Source organism: Scatophagus argus, chromosome 3, assembly GCF_020382885.2.
Source record: "Scatophagus argus isolate fScaArg1 chromosome 3, fScaArg1.pri, whole genome shotgun sequence".
Lineage (NCBI taxonomy): Eukaryota > Metazoa > Chordata > Actinopteri > Scatophagidae > Scatophagus > Scatophagus argus.
In genome coordinates this window covers 19,391,061-19,403,515 of record NC_058495.1, presented here as the reverse complement: position 1 = coordinate 19,403,515, position 12,455 = coordinate 19,391,061, and the positions used below count along the sequence as shown (strand labels likewise).

At 42.3% G+C, this 12,455-nt stretch overlaps 1 protein-coding gene and 3 non-coding genes across 10 annotated transcripts; 2 read left to right on the top strand and 2 right to left on the bottom strand.

Moving 5' to 3' along the window:
* Window positions 1-25: 25 nt before the first annotated feature.
* Window positions 26-12,423, top strand: stimate (STIM activating enhance). 7 transcript variants are annotated; one of them, XM_046384527.1, is made up of 9 exons: window positions 26-240; window positions 819-1,030; window positions 2,878-2,926; window positions 3,029-3,124; window positions 3,261-3,382; window positions 3,640-3,752; window positions 5,518-5,595; window positions 5,840-5,983; window positions 10,521-12,423. In XM_046384527.1, exons 2-9 carry the CDS (start codon window positions 829-831, stop codon window positions 10,632-10,634), a joined length of 918 nt encoding a protein of 305 aa, XP_046240483.1. In that variant the 5' UTR covers window positions 26-240; window positions 819-828; the 3' UTR covers window positions 10,635-12,423. The 7 variants fall into 7 exon arrangements, 5 of the variants coding, with proteins under 5 accessions (XP_046240483.1, XP_046240486.1, XP_046240482.1 ...); XR_006843011.1 differs by adding an exon at window positions 6,646-6,770 and having other exon boundaries at window positions 27-1,030; XR_006843012.1 differs by lacking the exon at window positions 10,521-12,423 and adding exons at window positions 6,646-6,770; window positions 6,928-8,187 and having other exon boundaries at window positions 27-1,030.
* On the bottom strand, window positions 4,231-4,302 carry trnae-cuc. The gene has a single exon. It is a non-coding gene; the product is annotated as a tRNA-Glu (tRNA).
* Window positions 9,330-9,402, top strand: trnar-acg. The gene has a single exon. It is a non-coding gene; the product is annotated as a tRNA-Arg (tRNA).
* trnae-cuc lies at window positions 10,211-10,282 on the bottom strand. Its single transcript has one exon. It is a non-coding gene; the product is annotated as a tRNA-Glu (tRNA).
* Window positions 12,424-12,455: the final 32 nt, after the last annotated feature.

Below are 12,455 nucleotides of genomic sequence, written 5' to 3'. Positions count from 1 at the left end.
ATGACAACGTCTGTCAACATGAGTGGGCACTGCTGGGCAGGGAAGCAGCTGGATGAACGCTAGCCGTGATCTGCCATTATTTTTACTCGGTTTTTCTATATTCAGACGAGCTGTTTTTACAGGCGTTAACGTCACGACTAACCGGTGTGCACGCTGTTTTCAACGTCCTCGAGAAAACAGAAGTTTGCTAGCTTAGCGTTAGCTTTATGGAGCTGAGTAGGTAGCTTGGAGGCTAGCGAGGTAGGCAGTGATAGCATCTCAGCATCTCCTTTTCGCTATGGACGTTTGACTGTCGGCAAAATTTCGCTTCGCTCTGGTGGACCTGCGCCGCACACCAGCTCTTTAAAATAAATTATAACCGTGATTTTGTCTCTTTTTTGTCGTTACATGACACGGGTTTTAGCTGCCTTGTCTGTCACTGATGTTAGCTCGTTTGAGGCAGGAAAGGTCTTCATTGTTGTGGGGAGCTTCCAAATCATTTCTAATGTTGCAGCTCGGTTTTTAAAAGTGTGCATACGAGTCGGTTTAAGCTACGAAGTACGTTATAGCAACTTCCAGTAAGCGTTTTGACTGACGGTTTTACTTCTGTCATGGCAACATCTATGGTTGTATGGACGCCTGAAGGAGAATGAGTGTGCGCTTGGAAGGGAGAGGATGCCACCATCTTTCACCTAAGACTGTCCTGCATAGCATATCGATTAGTTGACCAAGAATTGTTGGAGAGGACTGGGAAGGACGCAGAGGCTGTGTGAGAAGCTTCTGCTGTTGACTTTATTAATTTGTCTCGTTCGGTTCTTCTGCCCCATGGATGCTGTTAGTGGTGTCAACATGCTGTCCCAAATCGGAGATGTGGCGCTGGCTGGTCCAGGGGGAGCAGGGCTGCCCGCCGTGTCCTTTACCAACACGTCGGTGTCCTCCAGCCAGCCGCCAACTACTGAGAACAGGGGGTGCGAGAATGGCGCCTTAATGGACTCGTTTGGGATTTTTTTGCAAGGACTTCTCGCTGTGGTAGCTTTCAGCACGCTGATGTGTGAGTATGGCCAGAAGTCTGCTGTGTCTCAGCTCTCAGATATCCGACCCCAGCTGCTGATGGGACAGGATGATTGTCCAATGGCAACACTCGGATAAGCACATGCAATATTGATCTCAGCTGGGAGGACCATGCCCGAGACTGTTACAGGAAAAGGCAAACAACATTAGGATAGTGAGGCTTTCTGTGTCTTGTAAGGCTAAAACTTATGAGTTTCAGTTCAGTACTTAAATACTACTGTCGGCTTCTTCTCTTGTTGAAGCTGTCGGCGGTGGTTGTAATATAGTCTGCTGCGTACACTTCCTGGTACTTGCTTTAACTTTCCTGGCACAACACATCTTTTCTCCCCTTCTCAAATTAAAACTAAGGAATGAAACTGCTGTGGTTTTGCAGGTCAGAATTAGTTTAAAACATGAAACAATGACAGTGAAATAGTACGTTGCAGCTGCAGTAAGAACCCGCAGCTCCAGTTTGGCTGCATAATGCTGATGTACAGACAAAAGCAGTCTCAGTGTAGCTGGAGAAACATCTGCCGAGTAAGGTACACTACCCCAAGTGACTGTTGGTGTGAGCCGTAATCACTTCTCTTTATTGAGGTTGTTCTTTAGGAACATACTAAACTGCACAAAATGATTTTCGCAGTTCTTGTTTAATTTCTCCCTGTGAATCATCTGGCTAAGGTGGCTTTTTATTAGATTTAGGAACTTGCACAGCACTGACAGCTGCATGACCTAAAGAGGGCGGCCTCAGTTTTGTGTGTCCCAGCAGCCTTGCAGCAGTGAGGAATGATCAGCATTTCAGTGTATTTTGTTTGCTCAAGGCAGAAGGAGTCGGCCTCCACCTCCGTTCGCATCACACCCAGCTGCAAACAGGGTGTGTTTAGACTGAGGTCACACTTGCGCTCAGAGCAGAAACTGAAGTCACAGCTCACAGTACAACTTCTCTGCATGAAAACACAAATAAGGCTTGAGTAGCTTTTTGGGAAACACTTCAAAATTTATTGCAAGTCAGGGTCTCAGTTAGATGGTAATGGTCCAGCTGAGGTGTCACACTATTTGAACAGTACTTTTAGAGTCTGTGCCTGATTTTAGAAAAGTAAATAAGCGATGTTAACATGTGGTAAGGCTCCCCTCTCGTGCAGTGCTGCGTCATAGGAGTTACAAGAAGAGGACAGTGTGGGGTGTCATGGAAAACAAGTCACTATTGTGATGAACAGCAAGAGCTTTATTTGTGTTGGACATGTCACTGCTTTCAGTGATGAGCCTTCTATAAAATCCTGTGACTCTTTCATACAGAGGGGGAAGTGAGGACTTCTAAAACGGCCGTAACTTAGACATCCCAGAGTAGCAATAGAACTGACAGAGTACAGTACAGCACGTAAGTTGGAGTATTTATTACTTGGGGAGCAATGTTTGCACACACGCTCATATTACCACTTGAAATCACATTGATTCTGTATAAAGAAACGCACTTCATGTTTGAGTTTGATTGTCAAATGCCGAAGAATTCAGAGTCTGACCCACTTCCCCCTGTTTGCCATTTCAGTGTTTCCTGTTAACTTAGCACCATATCAGATAAATAATTTCACAGCTTCTGCATGGGAGTTGGCAGGTTTTAGGTCATGCTGTTGACCACTGTTGTCTCTTTGACTAACTAAGGGGATGTCAGCTCTGATTATACAAGTCAGTATGCCAGTACAAGATTTTCCCAAATAACCCATGAAACCATTGCTGCAACTTGCTTAAATGTAAACAAAGGAGAGGCTGTTTCGTTGTGTTTCCCTGTGTTTGTGTGAGCAGTGTGTGGTAAAATCCCACTATTTCTGTGGTGCGCTCTTTCCTCCACAGTGAAACGCTTCAGGGAGCCAAAACATGAGAGGAGACCCTGGAGGATCTGGTAAGGCAGCTAAGCCAGCTTACATTCGTTTCTCTGCAGAGGCATCACATGAATCCCGCTGGAGTGCCTCAGAACCATAACAACTGTTCTGTCTCTCTGCAGGTTCTTGGATACCTCAAAACAGGCCATTGGGATGCTGTTTATCCACTTTGCTAATGTCTACTTGTCAGACCTCACAGAGGAGGATCCCTGCTCACTGTGAGTCAGCCCTTTATTTGTTTTCCATAGAGCTCCCTGACTCCACATGTTACTGATCTATTTCCTAGAAACTGTTAAAATGAAGGAAAGTTCCAGCTGCAGTTCTAACTTACCCTCACCGTTTTTGCTCTCCCAGATACCTCATTAACTTCCTGTTGGATGCCTCCCTGGGCATGTTGCTGATCTATGTTGGGGTGAGAGCTGTCAGTGCTATTGTAGAGTGGAGGCAGTGGGACTCTCTTCGCTTCGGAGAATACGGTGAGGATCATGTCCTTGTGGTAAAGTGGGACCTCCAGCACATTCCTAAAATGCCTCTAACGCCCAATGGAGGGCAGTAGCTGCACTCAGTACTACAGTTCTGCAGTGTCACGTCTTAGATGGCCAGTGACTCTGAAGCATTGAAATCTGATGATTTGCATTACATATCTGAAAAGCTAAGCAGACTTTTTCACAGTAATCTTTCTCTTATTTCCCTGCGTGTGTGTCTGTGTGTGTGTGTGTGTGTGTCTGTATAGGAGAGCCAGTGCAGTGCACAGCCTGGTTGGGTCAGTGTATCCTCTACATCCTCATCATGGTGTTTGAGAAAGTGCTTATCATGCTGGTCCTCCTCATCCCCCAGTGGAAAAAGGTCAGAAAGAAATGAGAACCAGCTAAAGATAACAGCTGAAATTACTATCCTTAGTAGCCATTAATATAAAGAGAAATTACATAAAGAACAAAATAGTAATCACCATTTCCATGTGTTTTTATATTTATGTGTGTGTGTGTATCTTGCATATAATTTCCCCATAATTACATATTTTTGTTTATTTAATTTTTATATAATACATTCATTTTGTCCTATTATACTCTAATGGAAAATGAAAGAAAGTGCTGATTATTTCTTTTGTATTATGCTGTTTTTCAGATGTATTTATTTATTTGTTTATTTCTCTTTATATTTCTCCATGTATTATTATAGTTTTTTTTTTTTTAGAGTGTTATTCTTTTTTTTTTATGGCACTCCTGTGACTCCATAGTGGCACATCTGCTCCTTGAATGCAAACATAAGTATTTCTACCTCGTGTGAAATATCAGAACTCACCCAAAAAAAAAAAAAAAAAATGTTCCCTGACCGGGAATCGAACCCGGGCCGCGGCGGTGAGAGCGCCGAATCCTAACCACTAGACCACCAGGGAGCTCTTGGGCCTCTGGACACTTCAGGTGACAAGTGTGAAACCTTGTCACTACTGGCATCCTGGATGAATTATAAATTACTTTTTCACACACAATTGACGAGGTTGTCCCATATTATGTTTTGATCTACCATATAAAAAAAAAAAAAAACAGACCAGTGTAGTTTGTCTACAGTTCAGTTAAAAAATGTTAAAAAAAAAAAAAAAAAGAAGCCATTTTTGTAAGGCCATAAAATCAGGATTAAGCACGAAACTGCCCAGCAAACCTGATTGCTCTTAATCATCCAAAATCCCTGTTTACATGTACAGAAGCATCTTTTTAAAGGTACCTTGTCCATTCAGTGTTACTCACTAAAGCGAGTGATGTGCGAGTCCTCGAACTCATTTCCTCGTTCATAAAACATTTGCACTTGCATGTGGTCTGCAGAGCCACTGCTAGAAACGGCATCTCTGACTATAAATGTAGTTCACAGTAGTTATTTTGAGCTTGAGCTTGAAAAGTCCTGCTGCTTTAAGCGAATAAACATCGAAAGACAAAGATCCCTGAGTCCAATATTATGTAGCCTGATAGGTTTGCTGGTCTTATTTTGTAAAGGTGGGGGGACATTATCACACAGATGCATTTTCATCTCTGGTCATACATCTTTATCCAATGATTTTAACAGTCAGTTTATGTTCACTGGAGTCAATAGAATTGTTTACGCCGTTCATTGTTCATTTCCTGTTTAAGACACTACAGCTGTCAAAAACAGTCTGCACATTTGAAGCTGTAACATATTCAGTCTTCAGTCCTTCCTGGTTTGTAGTGTGTGTTGTATCGTCCATTTCCTTTAATGTTGTCAGTAGATGCGTTAAGGTAGCACTTTTTCCTGGCTCGTCATCAGAATGTAAGCTCTGTGAGGGTCAGAATGCTTACATCAACATATTTGTTTAGCATATTATCACGTATGCCAAGCCCTCCTTTAGGTTACAGATAAGATTCGTAGAACAGGTATCCTCTTTCTAGTTTCTGTCAGATTTCAAGTTGTGTGTGTGCTCTAGTGGACCATTCTTCTTCTGTTTAAGTAAATACACACTGTTACTGCCCCTAATGATTTTACTACTTCCACTTTCCTGTCTAAGGCAAGGTGTGCAATCAGTATGTTGCTGTGGATGCTTATGCTTATGCTTGTATGTATGTGTGTGTGTGTGTGTCATATGTGTTTGTATGTGTCACAGCTGGCCCTCCTCAACCCCATAGAGAATCCTGACCTGGAACTGGCCATCGTCATGCTCATCGTTCCGTTCTTCGTCAATGTAAGTCTGCTGTTACTTCCGGTTTTTCTTTGTACACTGATTTTACAGCTCCTGCGATACCCAGTGCTACATGTGTAGTGATATTATGTCATGACTTCATCCCATGACCGTTGTCTTGTGTGTGTGTGTGTGTGTGTGTCTGCAAAAAGTCAGGTCAGGTTAATAATACAAAGGCTGTTAATCCTTCTGTTAATTTTCCTTTTGGAAGCATTATTCACCACAGTGATTCCTGTGTTTCATTTAGGCCCTCATGTTCTGGGTGGTAGATAATTTCCTAATGAAGAAGCACAAGACAAAAGCAAAGCTGGAGGAGAGAGAGGAGGACTCACGGGGGAACAGCAAGGTGCGCTACAGACGAGCTCTGTCCCATGATGACTCAGAATCAGAGGTGAGTCTCACTGTGGTGATACAGCAGCAGGACATACGACGGATAAGAGCACATGTCTTGTTTAGCAGTGTCAATTTATGTTCATTAAAAAATTTGTATGTAGTTGAGGTTGTTTAGCAGTCCAGGCTTTGGAGTCTTTGAAGAAGACTGAGTGGCACAGAAGCTTTTATTTGTCTAAAAGGCCTCTTCTGAGCTTATGAAACTCAGTCTCAGTATGACATACTCTTTTTGACTGTCACTTGTTCCTGGTCGTCGACGCTGATTGGCAGCCTGGTATGTCTGGATTATGGGTCCCACTTCACTTAAAAGCTTGTAAACTAGATGAGCCCAATGCCGAGCTCTGCTCCACACCATTCATACACTTACAATGAACGCAGTCATAACACCAGTCTGGTATAAGCACATTTTTGAGAAAATTTACCAGCAAATCCACTTAAACAGACAGGCCCTTGGTTTCTCTCAGTATTCCAGTTTCTTCTCACCGTGCTGTTTGTGATCCTGTCTTGGTACATTAGCTGTTCCCTGACAGGGAATCGAGCACAGGCGTGCAGCAGTGAGAGCACCAAATCCTAACTACTAACCCACCAGGGACATGTTCTGGTTGTCTGGAATCTCTGTCCTGTAAGCAGGAGAGTGGCTGAAGTACCACATTTCTTTTCTAGTTGACAGAAGCACTAGGAGTGTTCCTGTGAAACTGCTTCAGTGCCACAGTGGACACCGAGGAGTCCGTCACCTACAAGGTTCTTGCAGAAATGCTTTCCATTTGAATCGACAGCAAAGGGCTAAGGTGAAAGGGAATGGTTACGCTGACTGAAATTATAATTTTCATCATACAGACATGTTCCAGCTACTGATTTGTCTTGATTATATTCAAATGTAAGTTTTAAATGTCTTACACTGTCAGTGCTGTGAAGGCACATTCTCTGACATCTCTGGCTTTTTAGAGGATAGCGGTTGAAGTCTACCGGGGGCTTTTACCCCTGCGATCTTGATCAGTCCGAGTCAAGCCGTGCTGCACTGATTTACCTTTCTGTTACCAGCTGAGCCATGCCCGGTTGGGATTTGCCCTCTCTCTCCTTTAAACGAGGACATGTGGCAAGACCCAGCCCAGGTCTGTGCAGGAGACCAGAGAGAAACACATTTTGAAAAGTGTCTGTGTGTCTCTGCGGTTCGAAGTTTAGTTCTCTCCTCGTCACCATTTCATCATGTTTGATTTCAGCTGGAGGGGTCGAGTTATGTAACTGCAGATGAAAAGCCCGACATTTCCTTAATTTGCTGCTACAAAAAAAAATAAAGCCTTTAAACGACAAAGTAATGGGGGGTCTTTTATTGCAAAGGATGCATAAGACATGAAATGCCTTTAAGATCAAATTAGCAGAACTTTGTTAGCGGCTTCTTCCTGCAGGGAGGACGAATGCAAGCAGGAACCGCCACAGTGAGATTTTAGATAAGGAACTGAATTTTAGATGAGGTGCAGCCACAGTTTCCATTTAAGGTGATTTTTAAAAGCCAAAGGCATAGATGGAAGGACACATCACGCTGATTAAACACCTTATATAACACCAAAACCAGGTTTCAGTTGTTCATTTGTCTCCATCCTTGTTGTGGGCTCTGATCACTGTTGCTTACTGCAGCACGGTAGTTCCTGCAGCTCTGTGCTGCAGTCCACGTTGTTTTATATACTGTACAAATGCTTTACCATAAATGAAGATTCTGCCGAAATGGTACCTTCATTTTCATTTGCAGCGAAGCCTCTATTGTATTTGTGGGACCAGATAGCTGGTACAAAACAGGCCACTGGTTTCTAACAGTTAAATCATTTCATGGGTACAGTAGCAGTGAAACCAGGTTCACAGCTTCACGTGAGACACTGCCTTAAAGAGGACACTCGATAGCACACTTAATTAATGGCAGTGATGCAGCCTAGTGTGTCTGACCAACACACAAAGCAGGTTTGACACTTTACCAAATCTGTGAATGAAAGAAATTCCTCTCCCAGGCAGTCAGCGTTAGCCAGGCCATTTCTCACATCAGTTTCAGCTTAATCATGTCTGTGGGGAGAGCTGGCAAATTTAATGAAATCAGAGCTCAGGCTGCCAACTGTCAGAAGGGCCAAGAGATTATATTTGACTAGTTGAAGTGAAGAGATGTGAATTACTGTGTTTTTGTGACATTTGAATGGTTAAACTTTTTTACTTGCTTCTCCTGTGTCTCCTGTGTCCTTATTCTTTCTGATTTGGTGCAAAACTCTCTTTACTATGTTGGCATTACTGCTTTGTTCAGTGTTTTGTAAAGTAGAATACACTTGATGTCTGTAAGAGGGGGGGAAAAAATATTAGGTTTTGAAAATACAAAGTGAACCGTCCATCACCCGCATGTTACAGCCGGCAGCGGCTGGTAATGAATTGTCTCCTCATTTGTTACGAGTAATGTTGATTTATAACTCAGACCCTTTCAACTGCTGTTGAACAAGGTGTTCAACATGTGATATCGTTCTTCCTGTGGTCAGATAATGAGGCAGAGACAGAAGTCAAGAGGAAGTAATCAGGTATGCAAGTTTGGGTTTTGGCTGCTGATCTCTGGCTGATTTCTGAGGGCGGCACAACACAGTGGGCCAGTGGCTCAGTAGATAAAACGTCTCTCTATGAATCAGAAGCTCCTGCGTTTGCTAGCAGACATTGTTGTGACCATAAACTAACTGGCATCACTTTGTTGGTTTGAAGTTGGCATAGCAGACATAAGCCAAACAGTGTCCATGACCAGAATTATCTATAATCATTGTTTCATTTGGAATTGTTCAGATTATACCATTTGGTTATGTCCCTGCAGTCTGTCCTTAAGTAGTGGATTTATTGTCTCATATTTCAGGCTTTTTTAGCCTTTAGGCCAGACAACATAAAGATCCATAAGTGTTAGAAGTTGTGATCACACAAGTACGGTGACTGTCTTCACCCTGGAGGGAACAACAACACAGCACGTGTCATAAAAAAAACAAAAACATGTTTCGTTTTCATTTTGCTATCAAGACAGCAAAAATATAACTGTTGTTCAGACTTTTTCTCTGAAATCAGGTCTTCATGCTTTCATTCGAGTATTAGTTGTATCAGTGGGCCACATGCTGGGCAGTTTTTAGATCATAAACAGAAATGTAAAGCTACTCTGCAGCCATTTTAACAAATGAATGGCGGACGCAGTGAGGACAAAAGCCAGCTTCGCGGTTCGTCTCAGAACCTGCTTGTGTGTGGGAGCTGGTCTCACAGAGCAGCGCAGTGCGGAGCTGTGGGGGGATGGGCCGCGCTGCGCTGTAACACGTGTATTGACTGCAGCAGCGGCGGGTGTCTACAGCGGGCCAGTGGCGCAATGGATAACGCGTCTGACTACGGATCAGAAGATTCTAGGTTCGACTCCTGGCTGGCTCGTGTGTCTTTTTCTATTATCACCGTTTTTTTTTTGTCTTAAATCGTGCTAATAATAATCACACTATCAGGATAGGAAACACTCATTGATGTGACAACATTCTATATACACAAAGGCACAATATAGAAGATACTTTAGACATTGATATGTGCATTTTAATGAAGTTTTACTATGTAGTGTGTATTTTACTGTGCATATTTTTTGTGTTTTTGGATTAGTGATGAAGTATGAAACTATATTATTATTTCTTCAAATCAAATGATATCAAAGAATTTGAATGTCTCAACTGATACTTATCAAATGCTTTTACATGCAGTAGAAGAGAAGGTTTATCAAGGGGCAAGATGGCTGAAAAGTACTACATAAACAAAATGTTACTTTAGTTTGTGAGGATTCTGTAATAGTACGCAAAATGAAGAGCTCAGTGCTTTTATTTTTGAGAAAATGTATTCACTGTAACATAATATTGGTTGTGTTGTCTACTCGGGGCCTGTGGGAGACTTTCTGTAGTCTGAAAATAACCTTGATGATGTCATCAGGGTTATTTTTGCTTGGGATTGAGATTGAACATAATTCACCATACAGGTTTAGTCTGCTTTGTGAGTACAATGCCTAATATGAATAATTATTTTTCAAAATGTGCACGGCAAGCAGAGTGAGACTTTGTGCAGGTGATGAGTTAAGAGAACGTGGAATCCTAACAACCATTTTACTATTTTTACTATTAACATTACAGTTTGCTAGGAATTTGCTTTTGGCCTGTGGTACAGCGTTAATTTCCAGTTTTGGCCTTTCATGGAAACAAAAATGTTCCCTGACCGGGAATCGAACCCGGGCCGCGGCGGTGAGAGCGCCGAATCCTAACCACTAGACCACCAGGGAGCTCATGGTTGGGGTTGATGTTGATCACCACCTCAAGTACCTGAATTATTACATTCTGTGATTTGTGTTACTGCATTCAGACATTTACAAGAGTGTCAAATATTTTTACTAAGCCACTATAATGTTGCATAGATGGTAATCTGTGTGCCCTGATATCATTAACCATGAAACTGCCTCCCACTTGGCTTATTTGGCTTAATATTTGTCTGTCTTTCTTTTCTTTTCTTTTTTCTCCCAGATCCTTTTCTCAGCCGACGATGAAATGGATGAGTCAGACGAGGATGATGTCCGTCGACTCACCGGCCTGAAGACGGTGAAGAAGAAGAAGCTCCGCATGGGGATCCCTGTTTGACCTGCGTGCCTGGCTAAAACTGCTACGATTTCCTCTGGTACCTGTTCACCTCACAGGCCCACATGTACACCCTGCCCCCCCCCAATACCTCCACAGACTTTTCAGCCTTAGGAAATGACGTGATCCTTTCAAACACAGGATGCCCTTTGATGACAGAAGTATGTACTGTAGACGAATTCCCTTTACTGTTGACTACTGGAGGACTTCTGTATAAACTGTGTCCAACCTGGGATTTATGGGAGATATTTCTGCAGTTCAACCAGGTACTTCAGACCACTGTTGCATTTCAGCATGGCACACCTGGGGCACGCGTTGTGTTTAAAGAGGAAGGAAAAGGAGTCAAACCAAGTCCTTTATGCACGTGTGGCAGGAAACCGTTCAATAAACTGGTTTAATACTTTGGTAGCAGTGTGTATGGGAGCACCTGCCCAGGATCAGGTTTGGTTGGACAAATCTCGAATGCCACAACAGAACCAAATGTCATGCAAACAAAACTGTTAAAAAAAGTTGGTTTCATTTGATAGTCTAACATGTCTTCTAAAGTGATTGTATTCCTGGTATAGATTTAATGTAATCTTTGTCCTTTGGTTTCCCATGTAGCCATACTACCATAGCCTGATTGTGTGTGTGAGTGTGTGTGTGAGAGAGAGAGAGGGTGTGTAGAGTTGGAAACGTCTCAAATTTAGAGGAACATTATGTCAGTGTTTAAAATCACTGTATTAATGCAACTCTTAACACTTCCCAGCTGTTAAACACTTTACTACGGTATATCTTCTATGTGGTGTTACTCATGTCAAAAGGAGAGCACATTAATGCTTGCAGTAACCTTCCGTTTTTATCTTCTGACTGAACCTTTTCAACTGGTAAACCTGTAGTACTGCAAGCACCACACTGTAACATCGTTCTAATATCAGCTCAGCCAGTGTCGTCTGTAGGCACAAGACTGCAGTTTGTTTGTGACCGTTTAACTGATGTGTTTTTTTGTCTTTGAATGTCTTTTACGTTTTGAGTGTAATTTTTGGGCCAAAAATGTGACTATGCTTGTTCCAAAAGTGTTCTTTATTCCTTCACTCCATTGGGGAGAGTAGATATGGGAACCATTTCTTGCACAATTTCCCATTTTTCACAATTTTCCTCTTTCCTTTTGTGTTTGTGTGATTTTTTTTTTCTTTTCTTTTCTTTTTTTTTGGGGGGGGGGGGTTACAATAATGTGCCTGAGTGAAATTACCAGCAGGTGTTTTGTTTGTTTTTTGTTTGTTTGTTTGATTGAGGTTTTTGATGACTGTTTTATCCAGAGCTCCAGATCTTCAGGCATTAAGCAGCATTCAGCAGGCTCTGATGTTAAGAATGTTACATGCATAGACCTCTAAACTGTTAAGTGACTGTGGACCAGACAGTTGGGAGAAAGAGTGTGTGTGTGTTTATTTTGTGTGTGCATGCTAGTATATACATAAAATATACATGTATATACGGGCATGTACTGGATGCATGTGTTAGTGTGTGCTGTTAAGTATGACTGCTGGTCCTCTTTAAAGTAAAGGGAGATTGGCATAAACTGTGACTGTGATGACGGTGGTAATGGTCATGATTTCATTATGATGTTTTTGGCATGTTGGCAAGGAATAAATGACGTGAGCATTTTAATGGGAGAACGTCCAGCATCAAGCAGCCGTTAATGGCCAACCAAGACAAAGAGGGCTTTTAGTGTTTTGCAAAGATGGTTACAAAAGCAAACGATGGAGGAGGATTATCATTTTAAATGCCTTTCCAATAAAGGAAGTGAAACACTCGTTGTGTGATTGATTTGTGCTAAAGTTTGTG

Bases quoted from the DNA above. Each gene is read 5' to 3' on its own strand.
- stimate (XM_046384526.1), top strand. From the start codon at position 805: ATGGATGCTGTTAGTGGTGTCAACATGCTGTCCCAAATCGGAGATGTG. The intron at 3,753-5,517 runs GTCAGAAAGAAA...TATGTGTCACAG, and splicing joins TCATCCCCCAGTGGAAAAAG to CTGGCCCTCCTCAACCCCAT. The intron at 5,596-5,839 runs GTAAGTCTGCTG...TGTTTCATTTAG, and splicing joins TCGTTCCGTTCTTCGTCAAT to GCCCTCATGTTCTGGGTGGT.